The sequence below is a fragment of the Pyrgilauda ruficollis genome, unplaced genomic scaffold (genome assembly GCF_017590135.1).
Source record: "Pyrgilauda ruficollis isolate IOZ18807 unplaced genomic scaffold, ASM1759013v1 scaffold1, whole genome shotgun sequence".
NCBI lineage: Eukaryota > Metazoa > Chordata > Aves > Passeriformes > Passeridae > Pyrgilauda > Pyrgilauda ruficollis.
Window position 1 is genome coordinate 6,007,038 of NW_024508100.1, and position 14,066 is coordinate 6,021,103.

A 14,066-nucleotide genomic window follows, 5' to 3' on the forward strand; every position below is an offset into this window, starting at 1 on the left:
CGGCCGGAGCGGTGGCGGCCGGCAGGTGCGAGCGGGCTGCGGCTCCGCCAGAGACCTGGGGAGAAGTTTCTGCGGGGCGGGGGGGCTGCAGCAGCTCTGCCCGCAGAAGCGGCGCGGCCGGAGCCGCCCCCGGCCGCAGCAAGGCACGGAGGGGGATGTAGTCCGCGGGTGGCGGCGCGGGGCTGCCTACACTTCCCAAGGTGCCGCCGTGCCGTGCCGAGCCGAGCCGTGCCGTGCCGAGCCGAGCCGAGCCGTGCCGGGAGCGGCCCCTCCTGCGCGCCATGAGCACCGGCACAGGTAGGCGGGCGCGGGGGGCGGCCGGGACCCTCGATGTTTCGGGGCGTCTTTGCCGCTGCCCAGCTCGGGTCCGTCTCGTTGCAGCGCGGGGTGCGGGCAGCGACAGCCGGATGAAAATCGCTCACCTAAAACCTCCCGAAAATACGAGTGCGCCTGTGTGTGCGCCTGTCGCGGGGGGAGCTGCCGCAGCTTCGGGCGCTGCCGGGCGGGAGGGGCTGCGGATCCTGCGCGGGGCTCCGGCGGAGCCGCCCCCGCCCCGGGCGGCCCCCGCAGCCCGGCCGGAGCCCGCAGGTCGGGCTGGAGCGGCCGCCCCGTGTCCATCCCCCGCTGGTACCCAGCGGCTCGGGCCGCCCCGTGTCCATCCCCCCTGGTACCCAGCGGCTCGGGCGGCCCTGCAGCCGAGGTGCGGTGCGGGCGGCATCAGCTGGTGCCCCGGCCCGCCCGGCATCCCGGGTGGGAGCACACAGCTTTTCAGACGGGGATATTTGGGTTGAAAGCAGGCCTTTTCTGCTGGCTGAGATATTGTGGCAGTAGAGAAGGTGGATATTAGGGATGTGCCGCGGAGCCCAAGCTAGGATTGCCGCCCGGAGGAGTCCAGTTGCCCAGGGCAATACAAAACTAATTTATCCTGTGATATCTGCCGGATTTGAGAACTGACTTGGAACTGTATTTTTTTGCGATTCAGCATTCATCTGCGTTGTGTGTCGGCGGGGGGTGGTTACTTCAGAGCACAGCTGATTGCAAAATATTATAGTCCTTAAGGCAAATGCAGGGCTGTGCACAGAGAGCGGGGACTCTGGGAGGTGGTTGTGTATTTCGTTTGTGAGGGTAACTGTAGTGCTAAATATATGCTCTACCACAACAACAGGGAGAGGCTGAATAGCTACAATTATGTGGTGACTCTGTATGTCAACATGCTTAATCATACCACATCCTCACACCGAGCCAAAGGGGAGCCTGGTGCAAACAGAGAGGAGAACAAGCTTAGGACAGTGAGTGACCTGGGGTCAGGCACCTGCTGCAGGTTGCAGCTGAAAGCCTAGTCTGGCATTTCCTCATGTTTGTTGATGGTGTAAGTGCTTTCATGTGTGCTGATTGTCCAAGTCCTTACATGGTCTGTGGGTGAAACACATACTGCCAGCCTGCCGCTCCTCTGTGGAGGTGCCCAGGCCAAGGCGGGTGTGCAGGTGAGAGCAAAGCATGTGTTGCAGGGTGGTTGAACGACGATAGAAATCCCCAGTCTGTTTCCTGTCTTTAAAGAGCATCGGGATAGTTAACAGGGATGTAACGTCTCCTTTGGCACTGGGGGAATGCCGGTACGGAATCCTTTTCTTGGTTGCCTGGCTCTAATTTTGAACTGAAGAACATGAAATACTGAGAAATGTTTAAATTCTATTGTGGTAGAACTCAGCCTGGTAGAGGAAATATTAGAGTCTAAGTTTTTCTCGCTATAATGTTTTAAATGCCAATTACATAGATTGTGAAGTTATAAACCCAGCAGAAAAGTTAGTGCAGAGGAGACTTGACACAATTCTATCTCAGTAATTGCTCCAAACACGGTGTAAATTAAATAGCAAAAAAGAACAGTGCCAAGATAAAAATAACATCCTGGGGAAAAAAGAGAGTGGAAAAAAACCCTGAGAGTTCTTAGGTCTCATTTGAAAGAATAACTGGCAGTTTTAGGAATTTTGGTTTTAAGTATAGGGTTAGCTTTGATCTTTCCAGATTTTGATTTTGTGTGTCTGTGCAGGCTATGTAAACAACCTGCAATCAATTCTCATGATAAATTAAATGTGAGGACCCATATCTACTCAGTGAAATCAATGGAAATTTTCCGTTAACATTGATGGGTCAAGTATTGTACAACAAATTCAGTGCCACGGTTTATTTAAAATTGCTGTTCCCAAGAGATTTCCACCAAAATTACTATGGAAAGGCTTTAATTCAAAGTTTGCTGTTTACTCTAACAGAAATATATTTCTGGTTCTGCAAAGAAAACAAGGGTGCAGTGGTGTGTTAAAATCAGCCCCGCATGAGATCCAATGAATTGCTGCATGGTTTGGTAATCTAGGAGAAATTCCCAATATTGCTTTTATTCTTGAGATGGAGCAAACAGTTGTGGATCTGCCTTATTACTCCAGAAACTTTTGTTCAGTCTGTGTCCTCTCTTGCACCAAGGCAGCACACCACCCACTGTCTGTATCAAGAGGGTTTCAGGCAGTGCTGTGACGCTGCTTTGCCACTTTAACCATAGCATTTGGCACGGGATATAGAAATGCTTATATGTGGTAAATGTGATGTAGTTTGTAATATATTGATACAGGTAATACAATTTAAAACAGTTCAATAGTACATACATTGAGCCATTGTTCTGATGAATGGACTGCAGACTCAGACTATAATTTTAAATATAGAAAGCATATGATCATCTGGTATAGTAAGACACAGCTCAGATGCATTATTACATATGTTGTAATTACATATCTAGCAATTAGATTTTTCCACACATGATTTTCCTCAGCTGCCTTCTATATATACTTACCATTGGTCTTGGCTGAAACTATTTCTAAGAAAGAGCCTATTCGCTGCTTTTTATACCTGGGAGATTTGCATGAAGTGGTTGTGCTTTTAGGATACTAAAAGTACTTTTAAGAGCTTATAATATGGTTTTCAGTCTAATAATTAAGTTCTTTGCCATCTTGAAATCATAGCAAGAAGAACAGAATAGGTTAAATATTTGAGATTGTGAAAATGAGGTTCTCCTCAATTCTCAGAAATAGGGTAACATGATGTCTATTATTTAAGTGCAAAAAGGGAATCACAGAGCTAATTACATACTAGGTAAGTTATCTTAGATTAGATTAAATTAAATGTCATGACACAAATTCACACAGCTATTTAGTCTTTAAACTATTATATTAAAGGGGCAATTTGGTTGCATGGATCAGAGAACAGCTAATGGAGTGTCACAGCCCAAATGGAGCAGGAATGTAGTGGCTCTGGTTACAAAAGAGGTTACTCAGGTTGGGCACACAGGGTCCAGCTCAGCTTGGAGATGATTAATTCCTTTTCAAAGTTCACATGCAACTTTGCTGATAAGAATCCTCCCTGGAGACAAAAGTTATGATTATATCAGACTGTGCTATATTTTTATACTTAGATACAATATTTTTCATTCAGCCCTTTGTTCTGAGCACTAGTAAAAGAGCATTGAATTACTAGACAGGAGCACCAGGAGGTCAGCTTGCTTTGGAGTGTGCCTGCTAATGAACATGTTCACCTTATAAGATGCAATCCTACATGCTTCATAATTAAACAAAAGTAGAACTACTTCATTTCATTGTTATTTTATCCAGGTTTCCCTGGACAAAAACCCAACGACTTGTATTTCCTGCTGGTATTTTCTTCCTCTGAGGTTGAATTGCAAAGAATATTTAATTTCTTAGACTAAAGAACAGGAAGCTGTATCTTGGGATTTGTTAAGGTTTTGGGGGATTCTTTACAGCTCTTAAGAAAATGGTTTCAGCTCAGTCAATGTATCTTTTAAATGGCATCATGTTCTTGGATGATGGAAACACACAGCACAGTTAGGGGAGGGAGAAGTAGGTCAGAAGAGCTTCTCAGGTGATGTCACATCAGCTGGTAACTCCTGACTGCAGGACATCCTGTCTCCTGGTGGCCTTCACATGCTGCCCAAGTGCTGCAGCCCATCTCTGGAGAGGTGGATAGTTCTTAACAGAATCCGGACATTTGGCTTTCTGAGTGAGGTCTCCTTGCTCACTTGCCTGTTTTCAGTGAAGCCCCTGTCCAGTACTGAGCACCTTTCTGGGCTGTTGTGGGCTGGTGTCTGCTCACATCTGACTGCCCCTGCAGTACGATGTACAAGCAGTATGCTTTCAGTTTTGTTCCTCGGGACATTATTGCTTATGTACTTAATCACCAAGAATTATCTTTGACATAAAAACATAGAGGTCTAAGAAATGTAGAAAAAATTGAGAAATACAAGCATAGCTACTTTTTGTCTCTCTTCTGTGCAATTGGATGGCCAACATTCAAGGAGAAGTGAAGAATTCTTGATTTTAGTTTTGGTCGATTTGACAAACAATTCCCCTCTACACTGCACAAATCAAAGCTTTAGCAGTGAAAACTCCTCTCTCCTGATTGCTGTTAATTGTAAGCTCACTGCTGCATTTTCCAGTCCTGTAGGGGTTTGCTGGTGCCATTAACTCACCTTTGGACCCTTGGGTTCTCCAACCAAGCACTCAGCACTCACAGTGAAGAATTAAACATATATTTGTGTTAAAAGGGCTTGTGCTGCATGGGGCTGTTAGAAACAGAGCTCTGTAAGTGCCAGGATGAAAGGGGGCCCAGGCAGCAGAGCTGGGTCTCTGCACAAGCCCAGCATCAGATGGAGGGCAGCACATGTGCCTTGGAGATTAGTGGACAATTTGCTGGCTTGCTCTCTGCATCCTTAAATATAACCTTAAGGCAAACATTTCTGAATTTGTATTATTCCCTGTGTCAATGTCCATTAGCAGCGTGTCAAGGTCCATAACTGTTACCATCTGAAATGTTTTGGAATGTTTTTTGGAATGTTTTTTTTTCACAGCTTATTAGTTGATGTTCGTGCTCTGAAATGTAGATGGAGTATTGTTTTTCATGAAGCATGGTTATGTATTTTTCCATTTCAGATAAGAAATGTGAGATGAATAAAAACTTTGTTCAGTGAATATTTCTGTAGCTTTAGGAGCCATTTTTTTCTCTTTCTCCTTTAAAATCAAATCCTTCTACTGGTATTAGTCAAATTGATCATTAACTATATTTTGAAGAATCTCCTGATCTTATAGGACAATTTTCTTGATCTGTAGATGAAAGAAAAAGTCTAAATGCAGTTGGCCATGAAAAATACACATTCCTGAATTGCAGACCACTAGTGATGTTTGAAAATACTTTAGTGTTCTTAATTGCAGGTTGGTTTTTTCCTACTTAAAAACTGTTATTTTTAGGTTTAAGTAATGCTGTCATTGTAAAACAGTAACAGATTGCAGTTGCTCCTCATGGTGGATATGAAGAACAAATGTGTAATCTTGGTTGTTACTGCATAGTAGCTGCTCACAAATACAGCATCCAGTTTCTTGGGAAGTTTTCAAGCACCTCTTCTGTCAGTTCATTTCTAGCATGATACTTCAGTGGAGGATGAAATGTGGTTCTTCCTCTTCCCTTTTGCCAAGTTAATTTGTGCTTCAGTGGGAAAAAATCCCTCTCCTGTAGTGGTTTATGGAGTGAAATAGCTGGGTATGGTGTACAAAAGGGGAGCACTAAGCCTTCACTAGTTGTGTTCCTTCAAGTCTAGTTCAGGCAGTGGCAAGGATTGAATTGCTGTCATGCTGTTTGTATGGTAAAATTCATGGTGAAGTAAGAGTTAAAGTTTGATGCATATCATATGAAGAACAAGCCACAGAACCTGTTCTGCTTAAGTGTCAGGCAAAAGCTTTTGTCACTTTAAAAAATAGGTCATATACTTCCTTCTCCTCCTAAGTATATGACTTAGAGATTATATGACATAGAGTATATGACTTAGGATAAAGGAATTTCAGAAGTGATTCATAAGGCAGTTTACTAGTTGATGTCTAAATATATACTGGGATCTTCTCTGCTGAGCATCTCTGAGTGGGACTTAATGAATGGGCAGCCTTGTGTGCAGGGATTCATTTGGAGAGGTCTTGATCAGAGACCACTTTGTTTTTTTCTGGACTTATTTTCTTATTTTTACCTCTGTCAGGAGAGTTTACTGAGGTACATTTCTAAATCCTAGACTGCTATAAATTTTGCAGCTTAAAATAATGTGAATGCTCTAGGAGTCATGAAAAATACTTTTACAGTTTCCTATTTGTTTTTTTCTCAGTTACCTTCATTTGCTTTGCTCTGTTTTCAAGTTCTTCACTTCCCTTTTCCAGTTGGTGTTCTCGGTATTGCAAACTTAGCTGGGACCTGCAAGTCAAACAGGCTTTTCTGTTCTTTACCTTGTAAGACCCCGCTGGGGATATTTGGCTGAGTTCAGCTGGGAAGTTTGGCTTTATGGAGTCTTGTAGGTTTTCTGTGGTTTTCCTTTGGCTTTGCAATACCAGCAGCATGAAGGCAATCACCTGGTTACAGTTTTAGATGCAACACAGATACAGAGGATCTAACCTTTAAGGCCACAAATACAATTGTGTACTGATACAAAGGCAACCATAGAAATGGCTGTGTTGACGCTATTACCCTGATGAGAGGAAGATGGGAATGGAAAAGGGTTTGCAGCCCAAGGCCTTAGCTGGGACCCGAGGCAGTCGGGAACAGCTGGGGCTGCGTATGGCTGTGCCGTGGGTGTCTGGCACTGGCCCCGGCGCCTCGCCCCTGTGACTTGCACATATGCTCTCTGTTCTGCTGTCTGTTAACCTGGCTGCAAGTCAGGCTTGCCAACCCAGGCCTTTTCCTGTGCTCTGAGCCTCGGTTTGCTCGGCAGCTCCGGCCCTGCTCAGACTAAACTCAACCCTGCGCTCTGCTGCTGGCTTCAGGCACTGACAGAAACATCCTGGGTGCAGGTGATGGGTAAATGCTGGTGATAAGGGAGGAGAGTTGTTTTGCACTGACCTTTCCATGACTAATGGCGCAACTGAGCTATGATGTTCCCACCCACTTGGTCAACAGAGTGGACCTGCCAGGACTGGTGCAGTGGAAGCTGCTGTGCTCTTCTCTTGAGAGGGTGGCAGCTGGGGAGAGGGGATGGAGAGCTCTGCTCCTGATCCACCTGGAAAAGAGAGACAAGACAGAGGGGAATTGAATTGTGTTTTTCAACCCTCCCCCCCCCCCCCCCCCCCCCCGATGAGTGGGTGAAGGGGAGATGAAGCCAAGCTCCTCTCACAAAGGCATAGAAAAAGGGCAAGAAGCAACCCTCTGAAGGGGTAGCAGGAGGAGTCCATGCTGGTTGTAAGGGAAAGTGAAATCCTAGTGATAGTGCTTGAACCCAGGAGGGAACCAAGGAGGGTAGCAGAGGGGCTGTGAAATCTCCAGCCTCTGAGATTTTCAAAATTTAATAGACCACGTTGCTCCAGCACTTGCCAAACTGAAGACTGGCCTGTAGTCAGCTGGATCTCTGGGCATCTGGTCCAAAGTTTTCAGTGAGTATTTGAAACTGTCCTTAACCATGACTGCAGAGCATCTGTTGTGTTGCTACAGAGATCCACAGGCAGATTAATCTTAAATGTTTTGTGTGGCCATTTACCAACCAATCTTCTTGGACATGTTTTGATGGCTCATTCCTGCCTTGGAAAATTGGAGAAAAATTAGTGTCAGCTGCATGTATGAACATTGGTAAGTTTTCCTGAGCCAGACCCCATGGAGAAACAGGGTTTATGTATCACAAATCTCTTGAACAATTGCCTAGAGATGCAGACCTGTCCTGGGGGTTGTGTATGTGCAGCTGCAGAGCCCCTCAGCTGGGACATGGAGTTCGGTATGAAAGTCTGGCTTCTCCACTGCTGAGACTTTGAGAAGTTTTAAGTATCATCACCCATCACTGTGAACTGCAGTGTTTTATCTCTTTGGAACTAGGGCATTTTTTTATGTGCCTTTGTACAGAATTAGGTGCAATCATTTCAGCATCTTTGTTCTAATAACCACAGGTTTTCATGGTCCCAAACTAAGGTAAGAAGCATCTCACAGATTGCCTTAATGTGTTGTCAGTGACAGCATAACCAGAGCTTTTCTAGCATCTTCTTTACGTCTGTATGAGCCATGAGACATTTAGTAATGATAAAACAGACTAGATTATATTTCAGTTTGCTGACATTTATTGTCATTATTTCAGATCATTAGACTGTACCAGCTTGGATTGAGTGCTTGAGTAGCTTGTTTCCAGCTGAGCCCATTGTCCTGACCTGGGAGCTAACCATGACAGTGGCTGTGTCCATCTTGGTCTTGTATGTTTTTCAGGATGGTACTAAGGGATGATCACCTCAGATGAGGAATTTTAGCTTCTTTTTGGTAGTGTGGCCTAAATTTCATTAAATGCATGAAGCCAGCTTAACAAAGTTCTATTTATATCTTAGTAGAGCTACTCACTGACACTGCTGCAGATTTGGTTGTCTATATTATTAATAGGATTTGACCTAAGACTAAAGCCTAGGTTGTGCTAGGAACCCTTAACTTCCATTACTGCTAAACTTTGGGGTTAAATCATGTTTCTGCTCTGAAGCCATGTGATACGTTTTCAGAACTGCTGAAGCAATAGGCACGTTTTGCATTTCTTTCCATAGATCTATAATTTTAACTTGCGATACGCCTGAGTTTTTTCCCAAGGTCAAAGCTGACTTTTAATGGGAACAGCTCAGGCTGTGTCCTGTGAAGTTTATGAGATTGATATTAGGGGAGTGCTGCCAGCTCTGAGGAAATGCTCGGCTGAGCTTTCTGTGTCTTGTCTCTGAAGCACATAAGGTCTACATAGATCTAGAAGCGTGCCGTAGTCATGCCTATTTTAGAAAGCAGCAAACAGCACAAGCTGCAAATTTAAGTTGGCAGAAGAAGCCTGGCTGTTAAGCTGAAGCTGTCAGAAACTGCCACACAGTGTTGGTTGGATGCTCGATTTACCTGTCCTGCTAAGAATTAGAAAGATGAAGCTTCTCAGGCCCTTTCTAAATACAAGGGTAAATAGTGTTTTTGAAAATATATAGAAATCCTGTATATTGGAGGCAGTTCCAGTTTCCATCTCAGTAATTTTGCTGTCATACATGTTTTGTATGGTCAGTAATTATGTATTTATTACAGTGATGGATGCTTTCAGTATAGCTGTTTGTACTGTGGGCGTCAAAAAGCACAAATATTTCAGTTCTGCATTCCATCTTTAATTCTAGTTACATGCAGAAACTGTTTTTGAGACACTGCCTAAGTTATGGGTCAAATTCAGTTGCTATGCCATCTAATCCTCTTCTACTTTTCTGTATAAGCGATTATTTTCACTCATATATTCCAACAGTGAGTTGCTTGCAAAAGCAGAAGTATGTTCTTCCAAGACAATAAGAGGTATTGAGCATATCACTTCTCCTGATAGTCCATTTCTGTGCCAGTTACCCTGCATGCTTAGAAAATGCTGTACTGGTTTACGTTTTTGTAATTAAAAAAAAAAAAAAATTCTTTTTTTCCCTAGGTGAACCTGTGACTATTTTAAGGAGTTGCACATCCATTGTTGCTTAGAGAGACCTTAGCAGTGGGTAAACAACAAACCTTGATATTTTAAAGGAAGATTCCTACCCTACAGGCTCTGTGGATCTGGAAGGCAGATCATGTCTCTTGAGCTGGAAGGCAAAGGACTGAAATTTAGATAACCCCTGTGAATTTTCTAGGGAAATCATTGTAACTGTGCTGTGGAAAAAAAAATATTACATGGACATTATTCCATTGCACTGATATTATAGTAGCATGAAGAACTAACACTTGCTAAAGAACCAGACTGGTCACAGGCTACCTGGCATTTTACCTTGGCAGCTCTGGGTCGCACTGGAGCAGTGGGGAGGGAGCACTTTGAGTGGGCAGTAGGAGCTGCACATCCACAAATCCATTGGACAAAATGGCTTAAATAAATCACAGACAAATAAACAAAGGACCCTAGGTGTTCCACTCCTTCCTGTCTCTAGGCTGCTTCCAACACAGCTCTTGAATCTCACTGTCAGTGTTAAAATCTCTTTTAATCAATTTATTTCAACTTTTTATTGCATACTTCTTTGTAAGCATCCTGAAATGGTATGGCTTAAAGAAAGCAAAAATGCAATAAAATGGCTGGAAAACTTTTAAATACAAATAATATAATTGTTATGATAATTGCTGTTCTATTAATATCCCCTGTATTTTTTCTGACTGCAGTTTATATAGTTTATAAACTATTAGGAGGAGATGTTGTCTCTGGCTTTGTGTCATAGGTAACAGTTGTACTATTTTTAATCCCAAACTAAAAGATAACATCTTATCTTTAGGAAAATGTTGCCGTATTTTGCAGGAACCCCTTCCTTTTTTGGTAGGAGGTATCACGTTTATGTTGTCTGATGTCAGAGTTTCTTTTGGTAGAATTTCATTATGGTATGTTGGTGCTCATATTTTTGTAAATATGTTTAAATTTCTGATAGTCTTTTTTGTCAATTGATTGCAAAGCTCTCACAGGAGGAGGAGAGGATTTGCTTGTGCACGCAGAACTGAGAAGAGATTTGTGACTTGTGTTGGGTAGGATTAGTCAAGAGAAGAAGAGTGAAATACCAAGGTCTGAATTAAATGTTCCTTCTGTTAGGTCACTCTGACTTTACATATGTAAGACTTAATACATTTTGGGTTATTTTTGGCATTGGCATGAGTGGCTGACATTTGTTGATAGATGTAAGAGTGGAAATTGAAAGGTTAATTTGTTTTCCATCTTCCCCTAAGTTTTGAAAATAATATCTGGTCCTCATCTTGTCCAGTGGCTCAAGAAGGGAGGGAAGAGTTGGGCTTGAGAAAACCAACTGTAACAAAGCCAGTTTTCTGCTGCTAACTCCATGCCCCTGGCAGCCCAAATATTCCTGCCCTTGATTTTGTTCCTCTCTGGATCATATCCATGAGGAGATTTCATTTCAAAAAGAAACAAAGATTGCAGCTGATGTCATCAGAGAAAACTTCACATGTAAAATACTTTAAAAAAATCCTTAGACCCTAACCCTGGAATTTATTTTTTTTTTAAATTTTCTTTTTATTTTTTTATTTTTACATGATAGGAAAAGGCAGCATGTGCTGGCACCCAAGCCGTGAGCGTGCAGCCCCACCAAGGAATCTGTGCAGCCCCCATGACGCCTGTCCCAGCAGACTCCTGCCAGCAGCTGTCACTGTCACTTGCCAGTTCTTTAAAGCTCTTTAAAGGTGACATAACGTGGCAAAGAGATAACGTACAGCTTTTTCCTCTAGAGGCAGGCTTAAGTTAATATTCCCCCAAAGGCCATTGTTATGGATAAGTGCAGCAAAGTGGAAAAGCTCCAGGTTTCTCTGTGCTCACCCATCTCCCTTTCTCAGCTGGGGTTTGAGGCAACTTTCCAATGTTTCAGTTTCTGCAGCTTTCATCAGCTACAATCACATGGATTCAATAGGTAATTTAGAAAAGATTTGTGATCCGTTCCAGGTCGCACTGATAGCATGTGTCAGCTTTTGTATCCCCCAGTGACCTGAAAGCTGAGTTGTTGGGGTGAAGATTATTTCAACTCTGAGGGCTGGTACTGAGTGAAGCTTCTTTACTATGATTGTCTAGATAAAGGGAACCTGCTCCAAGCCACACATGGTACTCCTCTTCAAAAGACATTGAGACAACCAAGTCCATCTTAAAAAAAATCTGACCAAAGTGCGCCATGTTGGTTGTGTCCTGTTGCTCTCTGTTAGGAAGCATCAGATTCCTGTGTTCATTTCTTTGTCAGCAGGTTTTGACCATTTCATCATTGCAGAAGAGTGTCATTGCTGGTATAATTTAATTGTTGGGGGAAAATCATATGCATGATTCCAAGGAGAGGTGGAGCAGACAGGCCACGTTGGGGGTGCCTGCTGGCAACCAGCACAGGGTGGTTATGAAGAACTGTCGCTGAACACACTCCTTCCAGCTTTTTTGTTGTTGGAAGCCTTTTGACACCTCTGGCCTGTGTTCCAGAGGTGTCTCACAGTGGGTTGTGCCTGCACCCGTTGTGCAATGGGCCATTGCAGTCTCAGTGAGGAGTGGCTGCCTGCCCACCAAGTCAGATGAGCCTGCTGTACAGAAAAATGCAGACGAGTGTTTCTCTGCAAGAATTCCTCAATGTCATGCAACGTTACCCTTTAACTGGGTTTACAAGCACAGAAGCATGTTTCAGAAGCTGTATTTTTAAAAGTGCACTCCTCAGTTTTGATTTTCCATTACAGTTTAAGTTCATGAGGGTTCTTTGCAGAGCTGCTGACATGACCCCACTGCTGAAGCAGCAGCCAGCCCTGCAGTGCCTGCAGGAAAGACTGCCACAGTGCAATGCTAACCCAAATCAACAGGGTCAGGCACTGGCAAGCTAAATGTGTCTTACTCGTGCCCAGAGCCTCAAGAAACCAAAAGTGCTAATGCAAGGGGTGCTGACTTATCAAAGGGCTGCAGCTACATGCAAGAGGATTATTTTTACTAATACATGCTTAGGGTTTGTCAGGCTAATAAGGCTCTGCAGCATCTCTTGTGAATGCACAGAGAAGTTCAGTAGACTTCATATTTCTCCTTCAGTTTGAAAGGTTCAGCATTCATCTTTACAGCTTGCAATTCTTCATTTGTACTGCTCATCATAATGTTTTAAAAATTATTCTAGAATTGATTCCTTAAAAGTTTTTGAGATAAATTATTTTCAGGTTCAAGACTAGCTATACTGTCGTGTATAATCCCACTGAAGCACAAGGAACTATGTATTTATATAAGAAATAAAACTTCATTCTGTAGTTATTAAAATCTGCTCTTACCTTAGAATTAAAATTTTGAAGAATATTTTCTGAGAAATTTTGATTCATATAAGAATACTTAGATTTCAGATTTTAGTACTATTATTCAGAGACCCATTGCAAATATAGCTTTGGTCAGCCTTCTTATGCAGATACAGAAATTAAGCTGTTATGCCTTAAAGTTAAGCCCCCAGAGTCCCTTCATTTATGAATTATTGTGCTGCAGATTATTAAGATAATATATTGTACTGGAAGTTTTATCTGCATCTATCTTATGTAATTTAATGCAAATAAATTGTAGATAAAATATCCTAGAACATTAAATGTTTATTTGTGATAATATTTCTGTTTATTCAGCTTGAGGAAACTGGAGGTGAAGTTAAGAGTAAGTACACTTAAGAGGAAGCAAGAAGACAGGTTTAATTATGATTTAAAGTACAATAAGCAAATAAGTCTAAAATAAAATGATTAAAGATTGCTATAGGTTGCTGCAGTGGTATGTTAACATAGTAAACTATTTAGAGTGTGACACATTTTCCACATCAGAATTAAACAAATAGCAGCTTAATACATTAAGTCATTTCAGCGACATCTGCTCTGTCAGTTGCCTGCGGGCTGGAAAATGAAGTATTATAGCAAAAGGTCCACAGATGGATCCAGCAGCTCAGGATTTGCTCTGAGTGCTGGGGGGCTTGGGGCCAGTTCTGGGTCCCTTGGCACCAGCCATGTTGGTGATTTGCCTTTGGCCCCTGCCTTGGTCTGGCACAAGGTGCTCAGCTGTGGGTGTTGTCATCACTGTCCTGTCCACAGCCATAAAATCATAAAATTGGTGAGTGGGACAAAGAGGCCATTCCTGCTGTTTCCAAGAGGAATATCACTTGCTGTGGGAGTATTTTTTCTCTCTCTCTCTTTTTTTTTTTTTTCCCCTGAATTTTTTTTTTGTTTTCTTGGGGCTACACTGGTTAGTGAAACTGCCCTGTCAGCTCTTCCCAACACCATGGGAAGGTCACTTCAAAACTCATGTGGTTGGTGTTCTTTCTCCAAAGCAAGGTGTTACAGTGTATCTCTAGGACTTTTAAGAAATAAATAAACAAATACATATATATTTTTAAAATACTGTAGTATCATAAATTCAGAGAGTATACAAGCAGAAGCCAAAACCTTATGCATATTCCTGAGATCTATAAATTAGGCCATTTACATGCGCAAGGGCATTAAGGAAAAAATCACAAGCAGTGACATCCACAATCATAAGATGGAACAGAAATTGGAGCCTCTTTCTT

General features: G+C 42.8%; 1 protein-coding gene across 1 annotated transcript in view; it reads left to right on the forward strand.

Moving 5' to 3' along the window:
- The first annotated feature begins 253 nt into the window (after positions 1-253).
- Positions 254-14,066, forward strand: part of ABLIM2 (actin binding LIM protein family member 2) — a 128,969-nt gene continuing 115,156 nt past the window's right edge. The window contains exon 1 of the mRNA XM_041470712.1: positions 254-297. Coding sequence (XP_041326646.1) covers positions 282-297 — 16 coding nt within the window. The 5' untranslated portion in view covers positions 254-281. The remainder of the gene's footprint in view (positions 298-14,066) is intronic.